The sequence below is a fragment of the Protopterus annectens genome, chromosome 10.part0 (assembly GCF_019279795.1).
Source record: "Protopterus annectens isolate FY-2018-M chromosome 10.part0, PAN1.0, whole genome shotgun sequence".
Classification (NCBI taxonomy): domain Eukaryota; kingdom Metazoa; phylum Chordata; order Ceratodontiformes; family Protopteridae; genus Protopterus; species Protopterus annectens.
In genome coordinates this window covers 780,708,416-780,724,624 of record NC_056744.1, presented here as the reverse complement: position 1 = coordinate 780,724,624, position 16,209 = coordinate 780,708,416, and the positions used below count along the sequence as shown (strand labels likewise).

Here is a 16,209-nt window from a genome sequence, read left to right as displayed (position 1 = left end):
TTCAGGTCGCTATAGCAGGCAAGTCTCTTTTTCAGTTCAATATGACACATCTTTTTCCTTTAACTTGGTTATTTATGACTTTGTAAGTTACTTAAGAAACAAATCATCTTTGGATGTGGGTAATACAGGCTTTCTCAATTACTAATTTGGTATGACCACAACAGGAAAGGTTGAGTGACTAAACAAAGTCAGCTGTGGATAAAACTGCAGTAGCCACTCCCAAATATGAATTATTCCTATTTGAAAGTGCCACAATTAATTGCTATTTTATTACAAAAGAAATCATGTGCATTTTAGGTAATGACACTCTCTAAAATACCTTAATTTTCATTTCCTCTCCTACTGATGATTAGAAATTCCTTGTCATGGCTGGGCAGTGTATTGTACATGATGAAGCTTGACATAGCACATCTATTTCATTGCAGTAGTCGATTAGAAGGCAGGTCTGAGAGGTCTGTTAGAATGACCAAAACACATTCAACAGAAGTGGGTTATTCCTCCATATTCAGTTTATTGCCCCTGTTGACCTCCTTTATTATACCCCACTTGCTAGACATTTACTTTAACAGATACCAGTCTAAAGTGATTTGTAAAAGTACTCAGACATGTATTTTGTATATTTCACTATGTTTTCTAGCAAGTGTTTATAAGATGCAGATAATTCACTTGTATTACTGATGTCATGGATTTCATTTGTCTTTGCACTTGTGTGATAGCAAGTCCCTCTTCTGTATTGTCAATGTTTCATTGGAAATAATACTTATTTTGTTTTAAGCAGGTGTAAAGGACAGTGTTCAATGCACATCAGAACACTAAGCAAGCGTTTAAGCAGTGACAGCTGATATAGTTGCCAAGGTGCAATTAGACAAGTTAGAGCCCATGGTAATAATGTGATTAAAGCAAAAAATCCAAAGCTTGGGAGGGTGGCGTAATGGTCAAGGTGTTGACCTTAGAAGCACAAGGTGCAGGGTTTGATTCTCACAGGGGGTAATTGGCTAGGCTTAAAAATGGTCCATGAGGGCAGCTAGCCTAGTAATAATCTATGAATCTACTCCTGACTGAATAATTCTTTAAGAAGCACACACAGGACTTCTGCTACATTTGAGACTAGAGTGAAAGCTCGCAGAGTGCATATTATGCTACATTAGAAATTATCAGATCAATGATTGTCTTCAAAAGTTAGAGTCCAAACAAAATAAACTCAGAGAAGCAGGGCCAAGCCTTAGCTGTTAACACAAACGCACGTGCACTGCAATAGTCCAGTACTGTGCCAGGCTGAGACAGTGTTTGAAAACTGTCCTTCGCTCAGCCAGAGATGACACTCACCTATATTTGATGAACCTAAATAGATTTGCTGGATGTTATGTTCCTGTTTTAAGGGAAAAGTTTGTAATAACAAATATTATATTTGGCATCAAGTGCTGGAGTTGGTCATTCATATATTTCTGAATACAACTCAGAAAGATGGTGAAAATGATAAAAGATATCAGATAACAACTTCAAGACACATCCATGGGAAGTACATTCAAAAAAATATATACTTATGGCCAAGCAACCAGCCATTGTACATAGACTGTATGTTAGAAGATGCACATATTGCAATAAAAATAAAAAGTGAGCCACATGTAGACTTCTAACCCTCCCATCCTATAAATGTACATGCCATTGATACAACTAAGGATTGTGAAGGATGACAGGAATGGGGAAAAAAGATGAAGGTGACTCTAAAGTAACTGATAATTGATGATAAGGATGAGAACAGGGAGAGAAAGTGTCAGTGGTAAGGAGATGGAAGCAATCTAGACAGAGAGCTCAGTACTGCTAATAGGACATGCTAGCAACTGCCCAATCCTTAGGCTTCAAGGTGAGAAGTTCCACAGTGCATCAGCCTGAACAGGACAGTTGTAAGCCAGATCTGAAAGGCTTTCCATGGTGACCAAAAGACATTCACTACACTTGGTCATAGCAGAACTGAACAGATGTGGGTCACACATCAGGAATGTGTTTCTAAAGCAGGGGAACCTACTTCAAGGCTACTGGGAATTATGTCATGCTCTAAGCATCCAGTCCTGTTTGGGCCTACTGAACAGCATGCAGCTTTCCCATACTGCTGAGTTCCACTTGGTGGCTATGATGCAGATGTCACATCAGACATTTATTTATTTATTTATCTATCTATCTGTGTTTGTTAACTGGGTAGACTGGCTGGTGCAAAGCACTTTTCAGCTATTACTCAGGCCAAAAGTTAAGACAATAACAGAAAGACAGAACTATGCATAAACAGCTACAAACAAGTGCTGTATACAAGAAAATGTTGGAAATGATAAAGTATGTAACTGATACAAATAAATGCTTATTAACAGTATTGAATTATATATACAAATAATGAAAGAAAGGCAAAAAGGGAATTAAATGTAGCAATGAGGTATGTACATCCAGAAGTGTTTGATGCACCGAGATGGTACTTAGTCCTATTCAAGAAGTTATAAATAGCAAATAAACATATAAATATTCAGTTCATTAAGTTAATGTACACAGAGAAGTAAGCTCTCCAGCATCTGTGAAGCAATTCCATTTGTATTCTTTGCCCAAAAATTCTTTAAACTTTTGCTTAAACATTGAGAAATTTGTTAAGGCCGTAATGTCATCAAGAAGACTGGCTCAGTAAGCAGGGTCCAACTTTCTGAATGAACTTTCACAATCATAAATGGAAAAGCTTGTTCTCATTAAAGGTGCTTTAGATGTAGAAACAATGACAGGCTGGGTTAATAAACCAAAAGATTTTGTTTTCTAAAATGACAATCTATTTTGTGTGAGCCAATTTAAAATGGCTTATGAAAGTATAATGACTTATAAAACCAATAATACAATGTATAACTGTGTAAGATGTGTGGTTACAAAATGTCCTACTCTCACACCACTTTTCTAGTGTGCAACTACTGGTGGCATTCTTAAGTAGACCTTATCGGGAACTTCTTCATAGATAACAGACATTAAATCACCAAAATTTGCTTCATCTGAAAACTAAATTTAGATCTCATTTTGGCAGTTAGATTACACCCTGTTAAACATTTATTTTCTTTAAGTAAATGGAGGATCCCATGCATATGTTTACTGGAGTCTGTACTACAGATAACTGTGTAATGTAAAATGGTACAGATACACAATATTTGAAAAAGTGAGCCTTGTGGCATGAGTGCAGGACATTCACTTGAGTTACTGATGAGTTGGCTAAGACTAATGTCCAGGTTCTGCACTGTTGACTGCAGCGAAAGAAGTGAGATAATAAATACTACTTATGTTTTCAGGACAGGGATGGACACATCACTGGTAGTTACATCCCCTAGTGAAGCTGGTGGGAGAGGCAGGACAGTTAAACAAATTGGAAGAAACTCTTTCCTCACTTCTCTTATGCAGAAGAGGGTATATTCCATAGCTTAGGACTTAAAAATGTTTAGTAAAAGAGGAACAAGTTTGTAAGGTACACTAAAACAAAAACTCATTACCGTCAGTAGTATAACTTCCTTAATCTCGTTGTCCATGATTTTTGATCACTGACTGCCATACAAGGTCAAAAGGCAGACAGGGAATAACAATAAGGTAAGGCATTTTATTGTTTTTTATAGAGTCTGTACAGTCTGAGAGAATACATGTTTCCAGAAACAGACTGCTTCTAATTGTATCAATTATATTGCATTAAGCAGCAAGGTGGCTCCGTTGTAAGATCTCTGCTCCCTGCTTCACAGCTCCAGAGTTTAATCCTGACTTCCAGTCATCATCTAAGTAACATTTATATATTCAGCTCATGGCTACATGTTTTTCTCTATGTATTCTAGTTTTCTTCCACCTTCCAAAGCCAGGTAGTTAACTGACTACATTAAGCTGTACATAAATAAAATGTGTGTATGTGTGTGTGTATATGTGTGTGTGTGTGTGTCTGTGTGTGTGTGTGTGTGTGTGTGTGTGTGTGTGTGTGTGTGTGTGTGTGTGCATGTGTGTGTGTGTTTTATATACATATGGGTCCTAGTCACTACATTGAAAGTATGTTAAATCGAAACGTAAGTGCATTTTAGCAAAAATGCACTTTCGCAAAAAAAAAAAAAAAGAAGAAAAAAACAACATGCAGTTTGCGTGTAGATTTAGTTGTACATCAACATGTATGGTTGATTGTACAACTAAGCAAACTGTTGCTTAGATTGCGGTACAGCGGAGATAAGGGAATATTCCCTTTTCCCCACTGTAATGCAATCTCAGAGTGAGAATATTAAAGTAGGGGGGTGGGGGAGCACAGCCGCCCACATGGGGGGGGTGCAGGGGGGCTTGCCCCTCTGCATAAATGAGAGTAGTGTTTTATTTTTGTAAGTTTTTTATCTTTTTTTTTTTTCGCGAAAGTATTTACCCTTGCCCTTGTGGTCTGGGTCATGACCGAAAATGGTCTGTGGAACAGATTACTTAGACAGTTCATAAATGTTAAATAAATTGATAGTATGTCATTTGCAGATGAAAAATATTCTGTATACCAACCACAAATAATCAGTTTTATCATTTTCAGGATTAGCAAAACCCAGAAATGTGCAGATCACATCAGTAAGAGCACATGGAATCTCTGTCAAGTGGGAGGCACCAATATCTGAAAAAACACTAGTTTATTTTTTAATAGAATGGATTGATCATGAAGAAAAACAGAACAATGTATTGTGGAAAAAAATTCCTAGTACAAACATATCTGCATTCATATCAGGTAAGTTATCTTTTATTTCAGAAAAGAGGACTATTGATGTACATCATGTGTGTTCCTTTATTGAGTCATATTAAACCAGATGACAAATAGTAAGATTGCTAAGAAAACCATGCCATGGTTGACACTGGAAAATTATATTATACTTTAGTACCTTTCTTTTTTGCCATGTTTAATAAAATATATTACTTACTGCAAAGTGTATTGTTCTTCCATACTCATTTTATTGTCACTGTCTGCCTTCTTCATAGATTCATAGGTTTCTACTAATGTAATGACCACTGGAGCCTTTACAAGCTTAGTTATACCATCCAAATGTATCTCATGAGTTATTGTGCCTTAGACATTATTTTAAGGGGTGTGAACCTATGAAAAAGACAGACAGTGACAATAATCTGAGTCCCCAAATCTCTGACTACTGTGTCTACATTTAAGGGTGTTTTATTACTGAGGTACTTTCTCTGGGTAGTTGACTTCCCAAAAAGTACTATTATAGCAATAACCCACGCCTGGGTGTGGGTAATGCTAAATTTACCCACGGTTGGCGTGGTTTGGTCCCGAGGGACCAAACAAAGCCAACCTTGGGTAAATTTACCATTACCCACACCCAGAAGTGGGTTATTATTATATGACATTATTTAAGAAAAGAAACTATTACTTTTCTTAAATAATGGCATAATATAATGCCTGTTTGCTGCCCTTCCGCAGATGTCTGGCATCCGCGGCAGTTCTGATGTACTGCGCGCCTGCGCAGTACATCAGAGCTGTGGGCAAAAGCAATGGAGAAAGCAAGATCTCTGTTGCTTTTTTTTTAGTGTTTCGCTATGTTAAATGAGTTTAACATAGCGAGACAATTAAAATAAGCAACGGAGATGTCCGTTGCTTATTTTAAAACTGGCTCGCTATGTTAAACTCATTTAACATAGCGAAACATAAAAAGCAACGGAGATCTTGCTTTCTCGTTGCTTTAACACTGTCTCGCTATGTTAAATGGGTTTAACATAGCGAGACAGCTAAAATAAGCAACGGAGATCTCCGTTGCTTATTTTAAAGCTGTCTCGCTATGTTAAACCCATTTAACATAGCGAGACAGTGTTTTAAAAAACCTTAGTATAACTCGATTTACAACGGGCACGCTGGCCAATCAGCGTGCACGTTTTGGGGGGGTCATGGTATAATATGCATTTCTTGGCACTGGGTTATGCACCATTAATTCCTTTGTCTGTGTTAGACCTTCCTGCATGATGTTAGTATATTGGGGATTCTATGATTGCTCCTAGCTTGTAATCATCTGCAAACTTGGCAATCCAGAGACCCTTGATATTGACCTTGAATTCTGAAAAATAAATGCCAAAAAGGAGTGGATCCAGCAAGAGTCCTGTGGGGCTCCACTGGTGATCAGCCTATTTGTGGATGTGTTCTCTCCAGTCCAAACTACCTGGGTCTTGTCCGTGAGCCAGCTGGCTATCTAGGGAGTTACATAGAGGCTTATGCCTAATTCTGTGAGTTTGTTTACAATGTCTGAGTGGGTTATTATATCAAATGACTTAACTAGGTCAAGGTATGTGGTAGGCACCATTTTGTCCTCATAGAGTGCCTTGGTGACCTTCTGAAAGAAGTTCACCAGGTTCAGTAGGCATGACCTGCCTTTGATGAAAGCTAGCTGGGTTAGATCCAGTGTCTGAAGGTTTCCCATGTCATTGTTAATCATTTCCATGATAATTCATTCATTGGCTATGCATATAACACTAGTCAGACTAATGGATCTGTAATTCCTGGGATATGTTGATGGTCTGAGCTTGTGCCAAGGGATGACCATTGCAGTTTTCCATTTGCATTGCGCGAAATTTGTGTTGAGACTATAGCTAAATAGTGACACTAGTGGCTCTGATAGGTAATATTTCAAGCTATTTAGGAGGCATTCTGGGATATCACCAGGGCCCATCAAAACTGCATTCTTGGCCTTAGAGAGTGCATCTAGCACCTGATCCCTTCTGATAGTTGGAGGGATTATGCTTTTTCCTGGGTTCCAGCTGGGGAATGGGGTGGGGGTAAAGCTGGAGCTGAATTTGTCAGCCAGAAGATTTGCTATATCTCCTGGTTCCATGAACATGATTCCATTACCAACAGTTCGGTACACTATTGTGTGCTGCCTTTGAGTCTTGGGCATAGCTAAAGAAGGTCTTGTGGTTGCTCTTGCCCTGGCATGCTATCTTTACTTCAAAATTTGCTTTGTTAGACTAACTTAGTCCTCCTGGTTGTTATTTAGTTTGATGAGAGAGTTTTTATCTTTTTACTATACACTTCTTAATTTTAGCTATGAATTTTCTTTCTTTTGTTGTACAACCTATTTCATTTTGAATTCCACCAGGGTGGTTTCTTTTATGAATGGGCTTATCTTTTGGCAGGCACAGCAGCCTCTTTGCAATTTTTATTGTATCCAGCTTGTCAGACTTTTACCCTAATAAATATAATTCTAGAGTGATTTGTATAAGTACTTGGGCATGCATTTTTATATTTAGCTACATTTTTTTAGTAAGTGCATTTTTAAGATGTAGCTCATTCATTTGTCATGCATTTAATTGGCCTTTGCATTTGTGATAGTAATTCCCTCTTCTGTACTGTCAGTGTTTCATTGGGAATAATCTTATCCTGCTTTAGCCAGGTGTGAGGGACAATGTTCAGTGCACACTGGGGCACAAAGCAAACCTTTAAGCAGTGGCAGACATCATAGTGTTAGAACTTCCTGCCTGTCATTGCCTAGAGATAAAAGCAGTAAACAATTTTGATCAGCTGCTGTGATGCAATGTGTGTGATATCATGGCATTACTAACTGCAGTATAGTTTTAAATTGATGCTAACATAGCAGTCTGTGTAAGATCATAGCATTACTACCTACAGCATAGTACTTAATCAATGCTGCCCTAGCAGTTTCAACTTTGGAGAGGCAGGAGCCTTCAATGGCATGTTTAAGCAAAGAAAACAATTAGGTAAATTTGCCAAGGCTTTCAGTTAACAGAGGCCATGATGTCAAGATGGAAATGAAAATCAGGCAAATGGACAAAGTCAATATGGTTAAAATGTAAAGTTGTGGTTATTCAGTGCATACCTTTCAACCCCTTAGTGCAAGAAATGTGGACAATGCCTGACATAATGGGATACAAAGGCCCAAAACTAGGGGCAAATTTTAAATGTTGCTCTTACAAACTTAGAAAGTTGCTTGAATTACAGGATTTGAGTTAGCATACATTTTTCTAAAAGGCATGAAGTCTGAAACTCAAATATATGTCATTATTTAGTGAGTTCAGTCCTCAACCTAGTGGTTACCACAGCTCCCATATCTGACACAACTCACAGCTCTACCAGAGGTTTCCCAGAGGTGGTATCCCACAAGGCCATTTACTTGGAGATGCAGGATATGTACTCATGGCTAATCAGAAATGCACATGCCCCCACAGAAGCACACCCTCAAACAAGAAATATCATACAGCATGTGTTTGGGCTGCTGAAGCCATGGTTTCAGTGTCTAGATATATCAGGAGGTGCTCTGCAGCATAATCCCAGTACTTGTGCCAAAAGTATCAGTCTGTGCTATCCTACACAATATCATCCTGCAAAAACAGTTGCAACAGGAATACCAAGTGTTAGGAGCAAATGTTTCGTCGCCACTGGCAAGGTCATCACATGCACATGCAGGTGAGGAGTCAGAGGGAGAACCCCCAGCTACTGTGGGTGAAGGTTGATGTAGGCAGACACAATATGCCCTCACCCTGGCCAAGAGGCAATGGACAGCACACATGATGACCACCTAAGGGGTACAACTTTCATTCTATGAAAATACATAACCGTAAAATTGATGCCAGGCAATGCATACAACATTCACTTACCCATGTAATGGCTATGTACTGCTAGCATCAGAGAGAGTCAGCTCCAAAGGACAACATTTGTAACTGCAGGGCTTTCAGTGTAAGTGCTAAGCCTGTAAATGAAAACTAAATGTGTAAGAACATGAATGAATGTCAGATGCCTGCAAACTGTTTTTGAAAATGTACCTAAGTGGAACCTAAGCAGAATGTGTGTGAGTTGTCCAGCAACGACATCAGTATGTGACATGAATTACTTATATATATATATATATATATATATATATATATATATATATATATATGCATATATATATGCATATAGATGTATATATGCAGTATATAAGCTAACATGACTCATGCATCTAAAATACCAAGTATAGAAAAATCAGTCCAAACTCTATTATCCCTACATTCTCAAAAGTGGAGCAATAAGCATGACTGTTGTATCAATGATTTCAAGTTAGGAATCATAACATTCAAATGCTGAAAGATATCTGAAAAAAATTCTGAATAACATCCAATACATATCCTAAGCACTCATTCAGCTATCCACCATGTGCATCAGACAATATACATATGTAATCCTGAATCAAAATGATAGAAACAAGGTGATGTCACAGTTATCATCATTTGCAAAGGGTGGGGGGTGGGTGGGCAAGAGACCAAGAGTGACACCAAAGTAGTGAGCGTCTGTGAGTAAGAAACATAGGCAAGCAGAAATGTAGATAATATGAAGTTGCCATGGAGACAGAATGACCTACAACCCTCATTAATGCCTCATGTAGCTGGTATGTGTGGGAGTCTGTATGGGCATTTGATGTGAAATGTGTGTGTGAGTGTTTGCATGAACATGGCCAAGCTCTGTGCTATCACTATGTCCTGGCATGTCAGACAGGTGTGAGCTGTGCATGGTAGAGGTATCAGTTCGTCATCTTTGCCCCCGACCTTGTGAACTGGCTCTGCCTGAACATATGTGATGTCTATTATACAAGCTGTCTTCATGACTATGACCAGGTCCATGATCCTGTGGCCTACCATGTGTGGATGTGGACACTGACAGAACAGTGGAAGTAATGCCACTATGGAAGTGGTATTGGGCATGGCCACATTGGTTTACACCAGATGATGTTGTGACCCTATGGCCACATGGATGCTATTTCCCTCCCAACAAACATTCCATCACAGACACTGTCTGTTCCATTGTGGCATTCATCTGATCCATTGAATTAACCACACGGTGGAGGCAGTCATGCATGTCAGCTTGCACCACATCTAGAACCCTAAGCATGTCCTCAGAGGCCCTAGTGAAATGTGCCTGTGCCTCTGTGATGGCCCTAAATATACATTGAATGGCACATAATGACACACTAGCATCAAGTGGTGGGTGGACAACAGGCTTACTCTGATCACCCTTACCAACCCTCCTGAGTGGCACCTCACCCATGCGTTGTCTACAGCCAGAGTCCACCAGCATTGAAACCTCAGTAACCACACTGCCCTGAACAGCTGTGTCACCCTCAACCTGTCCACTAGATGAGGACTCAGTGGAATTGGTATGTGTAGCATATTGACTGTGTCTGAAGGAATTCCAGGGGATGTGTGAGTCACAACCTCACTGTCAGATTCAGCCTCTGCACCCCTGAACTGTGCATCCAAATGGCCACCATCATCATCATCAGAGCCTATTAATACTCCAGCATCAGGTGGTAGAAGTCCTGAACTTCAGCTGTCAGGAACACCTGTGATAATAAGCAACAAACACAGGAACAAAATCACTACTCCCATAAATATTAACCCAAAATATCTGAGCACAAAGTAACACTGTTTGCAAAATTTCAAATGCTACAGCAATGTAGACACTCATTGCACACTTCTCACACATACAGATAATATATATCTAAATAATGCTTAGTAAGAACAAAAACAAATATTTGCTTTCCATGTGCAGATGTCTCAACACTTTGCAGGAAAGATGGGCCTGGAAGAAATGAAGCAATGAAAGGATGGCAATTAATCATCACAATGGGAATAATGTAGGGACAGTGAACACACAATCATCTATATGCCATGTAATAAATAGCTCTAACTGAAACTTGTCTGAGCCGTCCACCCACACCCATGTTTACTAAACAACTATATTGTATAATTGTATGACTTAGCAATAGGTACAGATAGAGAAAACATGTGTCATAAGCAGTAGCAGACAAATTATATTTTAGTCTACAAGTCACTATAATGTTGCAATATGTACGCTTATCTGTAATCTGCTCCTGGGACACACATGACCTCCCAGCCACATCAGCACCAACATCAAGCACACAGTGCGCAGGCTCCCCTAAGATGTCATGATCTCTGACAGTGGTGAGCAATTCCTCATTTGGGAAAAGTGATGGCTCGGTAGCAGAGCCAGCACTCATAGGCAGTCATTCCTGAGTGGTTGCAGCCAACCTCCTCCATGCTGTTGAAATCATATCAGTGGCCTGATGCCGCACCTGATCACAATTGTGGCTGCAACCAATAAATAAGTTTACAGCTGTGATCAACTGGTTCCAAATCCCCTTTCTGGCAGCCATATCTCCCTGTCTTCTCTCAAGCAGGAAGGCTGCATACCACCTCAGAGCCTGGATGATGATCTCAGGGAAGTTTCATAGATCTGTAGGCTTGGGTGCATAATCATATGTGACATAAAACAGAAAAGGATAAAACACATTAATATCACATAAGTAATGTATTTGTTCACAAAACCAGTCTGTGTACCCTCTGTCACCATAAAGCACTTGAAACACACTTCTCATTTAGTACAACAGAATGTTAGGTGGCTCCTCCACCTCCACCTCTCACACAAATGAAGGTTTGTCCAAATCAAGGAATACTACGTAAGTGATGTATATGTTTTCAACAAAATTGTTAGCCTTTCTAAGCATTTTCAACAGAAAAGCATTTGAAACACGCTTCTCAATTTGGGCAACAGAATGGTAGATGGCTCCCTACACACACACACACACACACACACACACACACACACACACACACACACACACACACAGACACACACACACACACATGAATGTTTGTAAAAAACAAGGAACGCTACATATGTAATGTATAAATATCAGGCTGTCTACACATTTTCAACAGAAAAGCACTTGAAACACACTTCTCACTTAGGACAACAGAATGACAGGTTGCATCCCCACACACACTGAAAAAATGTAAGGGTCTGTAGAAGCACCCATTCTGTCAACATTATTATAGTGAAGACTGAAAAATTATGTAATTGATTACTGGATGACAGTTATCATTGCTAAATCGTAAAGAAGTAAATTTATGAGTGCTGGTCAATTTTCACTGTACCACCACTCATGTGGAGGTTGCCCTGGGCCACCTGAGAAGTATAACACCAGTGTCATTTACATGTACATTACATTTCTCTCCAATACCATATGGAATTTGAAAAGCAAATGTTAAGAACATAGTTGTGCTGAAAGTATAACCTGTATATCTGACAAATGTAAATGCCTACCAAAGCTGCCTATGCCAACAGTAAAGTATTAGAAATACATACAGATAAAACTTTGTTTTTCTAGTGGCTATATAAATACATTTATAAAAGTTTACAAAATCTAAAATGTCCTTGAATAATAGAAGCATACCTTAGCAAAATAATGGCTTCTCTGCAGATAAATCATCTTCAAAGAAATACCAATCTTCTGTTTTGTCCGAATACACAAGTCTCCTCACCTTCAAGTTCCCCAGCTACATGGTTACCTTTTTATAGTGTAGATTCCGCCCTCTGAACATTCTGAAAAAGCAAATGAGGTGTGAACTTATAAGAATTCCTGAATACCAAACTTTTGATGTTGTGTAGCACAAGTAAACATAGTGTAGCCTCTACACCATTGTTAGTGCTAATGGCTTGCAACTGTGAATGATTAGTGTGAGTGAAAGAAAACACAACAGCAATTTAGACACCCTTCCCGGCAGTGATTGTGTCAGTGAGGATACACTTACAAACTGTGTAAATAACTTCAGTGAACTTTTAAATAAAGCAAAACACCATTTTTGTCCATAATAGCACAGGTTATCTGCTTTTGATGAAAACTGTTGTTCACTGTTATGCATTTTTATCACACCTTGAAAGCAAAATGATAGAAAATGCACTATAGACTGAATCTCTGATATTACAGCAGAGATAAGGGAAGAGTGACCAGAATACAAAGAGAACACACATCTGCGTTTCTGCAAACATATTCATGAATGCTTGTGTGATCACTCATTGCACTATGTTAGCCACACATGTACAACCGAGAATGTCAAGCTGTATGAACTGTTAACATTGGATATGAAATGTGAATTGCTTGCAAGCACATGATTTGATTGATGTTGCAAAGCTGTGTCTGTGGCAAATAGGGACAACCCACTCCAACTGTGCTTTGTAAGTGCATTACTTTGATGATTCAAATCCAGGACTGTCTAATTGTTTAACCTTTGTTTCACTTTTTTTATCTTTTTTGTTTGGCTTTACCATTTGCTTAGTGCATGGCTTAGTGTAAACACAGCTAACTGACTAAACAAATTGAACATGTAATGTTAATTGCCTTATTAAGCACTAACATGCTTAGCAGCATTGCCTGGCAGTCTGCAACATGATTGGTAATGACTGCAGAAATCATACCTCTTACCTCTGTGTAGCACAAGGTGTAAATACATTGAGCTAAACAAGAGAGAAGATAGGTGAACTGGGGCTGGAGTTCCAGAATAATTATTTTTACTGAGGAATGGTCATAATGATTGTTTACAAAAGTAATATATGTTCGCTATTGCCTTTTACATTTGTGTGTTGCCTACCTATGGGCAAACATGGTTCACTACTTAAGGAAAAGGTGTAAGATTTAATTTGGGTCACCTTCCTTCACACAAATAGGCTCAGTGAAGAGGCACAGTCATCAGCACTCTAGACAGTGCTGAGAAAAAAGGCCTACTGCCTAGATTTCCCTGTGGCATCAGGTGTAAGTACAATGAGCTCACAGTCAGAACACAAGTGAGAAAGGGTTCTAATTCAGTAGAATCTACCTAGGATGACCCACTGTATTTTTTTAAAAAAACTGTGATTATAAATGTAATACTACATATCAATAGCTATGTATAGCAGGTTGAGTGGGCCTAGACATACTTTTGTAGGTATTATATGTATTATGTGGGTAACTGGTTTATCATGATAATGATGACTATGTAAAAATAAAAATGCAGCTACAAATATGTGATGATACAATAGTTTACTGACAATTCTCTATAACCTCCCCATAACACAGGTATAGCTATGGAACAGTATGTTATGTGAGGTATGTACCACAAAAAATATATATTACTACAGTAATGAAAGTCTATTAATTTCCACTATATTGTCAGACATTAGTCCTGTATCACAGATGAGAATGCATAAGCCACGATTTTATGTCTCACACATACAGTCTTAATGGAAATATAGCACCAGTCATTTTTTAAACTGTATATCTTTGATGGCCATGATTGCCAAACACTTCTCACTGAGAAAAAATCACCTGTGTGGAAATGTGTGTATTCTCTTTTTACAAGGTCTAAACCCTACATTGTACAAATTACTTTTAACAGTGTGCGAGTCCCCACAAAATATGGGTCTACTCATCCTATTGATCCCTCCAAAGTCATAGCTTAAAAGCCAAATCATTTAGTATTCCATTGTTGACCATTGGGCAAAGTGTGACCAGGTATAGCAGCACACATGCCATAAATTAATGCCAAATGTCACATTATCTTTCTTGTTCCAAAAATTCCCTTCCCCTTTGTTTGACAATGTTTTTTTTTTTTTTTTGTTTACCATTGTGCAAACACAGTTGGCATGGTTGTGGTCATTAAATGCAATATCACAAATTGGCGGGAAAACACTTGCACTGTTGTTAGAGGACATTTTCAGACATGGCAGGAGATGTGAAGGATGATGCCAAATTTAGGGCACAGAGGTGGGGTGTGGAGGAGTCAAAAATATTTGTTGAATTCTTCATGAAGAGCTACAGCTGTAGGCTGCTGGAGGAGGAATATACCAGGTCTCAGTATAAGGCTGAGATTTGGAAATGCCTAGCCAAGGGTATCTCTAGTGCAACTGACATACTGTACAATGGGGAGCAGTGCAGGATTAATTACAGTGACCTGAAACAGCACAAGAAGGCACAACTCGAGCAGTGGCTGGATGAGTTTAGAGCTGCTGACATATTACAGTTGTGTAATTATACAGATAAAGCAACTAAAATGATATGGAATTGTGTAGATAAGCAAGACTGGTATGCATAATGCTTTCATGACTATTTTTCTCTCCTTTATTTCACAACTGAATAGGAAATCTCAGTGATCAGGGAACCACATGCTGAGAGATTGGAGAGACTCAGAGAGGCATATGTGTGTTCTTGACATACTTGATTTGGTCCAATTGGCTATACAACATTATTGCATTGCTGTCACCCATCTGTGTTGTGGCGACAATCCAAGTTCATCCAATTTTCTATATGTGCTCTCATTATGGTGTTGAAGAAGTGGATATCTATGGTTCTTTTCTAATTCTGTCTTACAGATTCCTTCATTGCTTCCCCTTTATTCTTCCCTCTGCTTGCCCTTTCCTAGTTCACCACTTTCCTATCAACACCATTTTCACACCTTTAATCTGGTTATAAAATAGAATCATACACCAAACACATAGTAAGAAATAGCCCATAAAAAGCCTTCACTTTTTATCCTCTGCATTTGCACAGAGTTTGGCATAGAGCATCAGCGCAGAGCAAGGGTGACTGGCTCTTTCCATCCTATGGCAAAACCTAGTGAGATTTTACCATTGACCACACTAGTCTGGTTATCTCCATGCAGTGCTGCTTAATCTCGCTGTGCTAGAGGAACACATAGCTAAACCAGAGTAAAGGAACTACTTTGAAACTATTATGCTGGTAGCTCCTTATACTGCTGAATGTAGCAAAACACAACTTCCTATGTGGTGTGTTGATATATATTACTTGACTGAAGTTTTCTTTTTTGCCAATAACATCAAGGGTTTGATTCCAGATGCATCTCACATCTTTTATTAGTGTGATGTTATATATCTATAATATGTTTAATGACACACATCTAAAATTTGCTAGAGTTATGAGTTCTCATGGAGATATATTGGATACTGACCAAAGGAAAGTGGCATCCATCCCCACAACTATGAGCATTTATCCAACCTTGTTCTGCTTGTCATAAGCCTGTTACCCATCTCTAAACCATTCTTTCCCCCTGTGGCAGTCACTTCATGCTACAGAGCATGGCAGGGTAATAATGAGAACACAGACAAAAACCATGTTCATGAATGTTCCATTAAACTAAACATTGTTACATGTGTGTGTTCTTCTCTCCTTGTATTCATCCTTTCACTCCTACTCCTCTTTACTGGTGTGTCACTACTAGGCTGATGGATGGACAGGTCATCTCATGGTTTCTGCATACTGACCCGACTTTGCTGATGGATAATACAAACATGCATACCTCTTAGAGCAAGAAATCTAGACAAAGACATTAATAAAAGTGGGAAAAGGTCCCAAA

The 16,209-nt window shown here is 38.8% G+C and overlaps 1 protein-coding gene across 1 annotated transcript in view; it reads left to right on the top strand.

The window, feature by feature from the left end:
- LOC122814203 (interleukin-31 receptor subunit alpha-like) overlaps positions 1–16,209 on the top strand; it is a 247,493-nt gene that overhangs the window by 117,521 nt on the left and 113,763 nt on the right. The window contains exon 4 of the mRNA XM_044086807.1: positions 4,553–4,741. Within this exon, the coding sequence (XP_043942742.1) occupies positions 4,553–4,741 (189 nt within the window). The remainder of the gene's footprint in view (positions 1–4,552; positions 4,742–16,209) is intronic.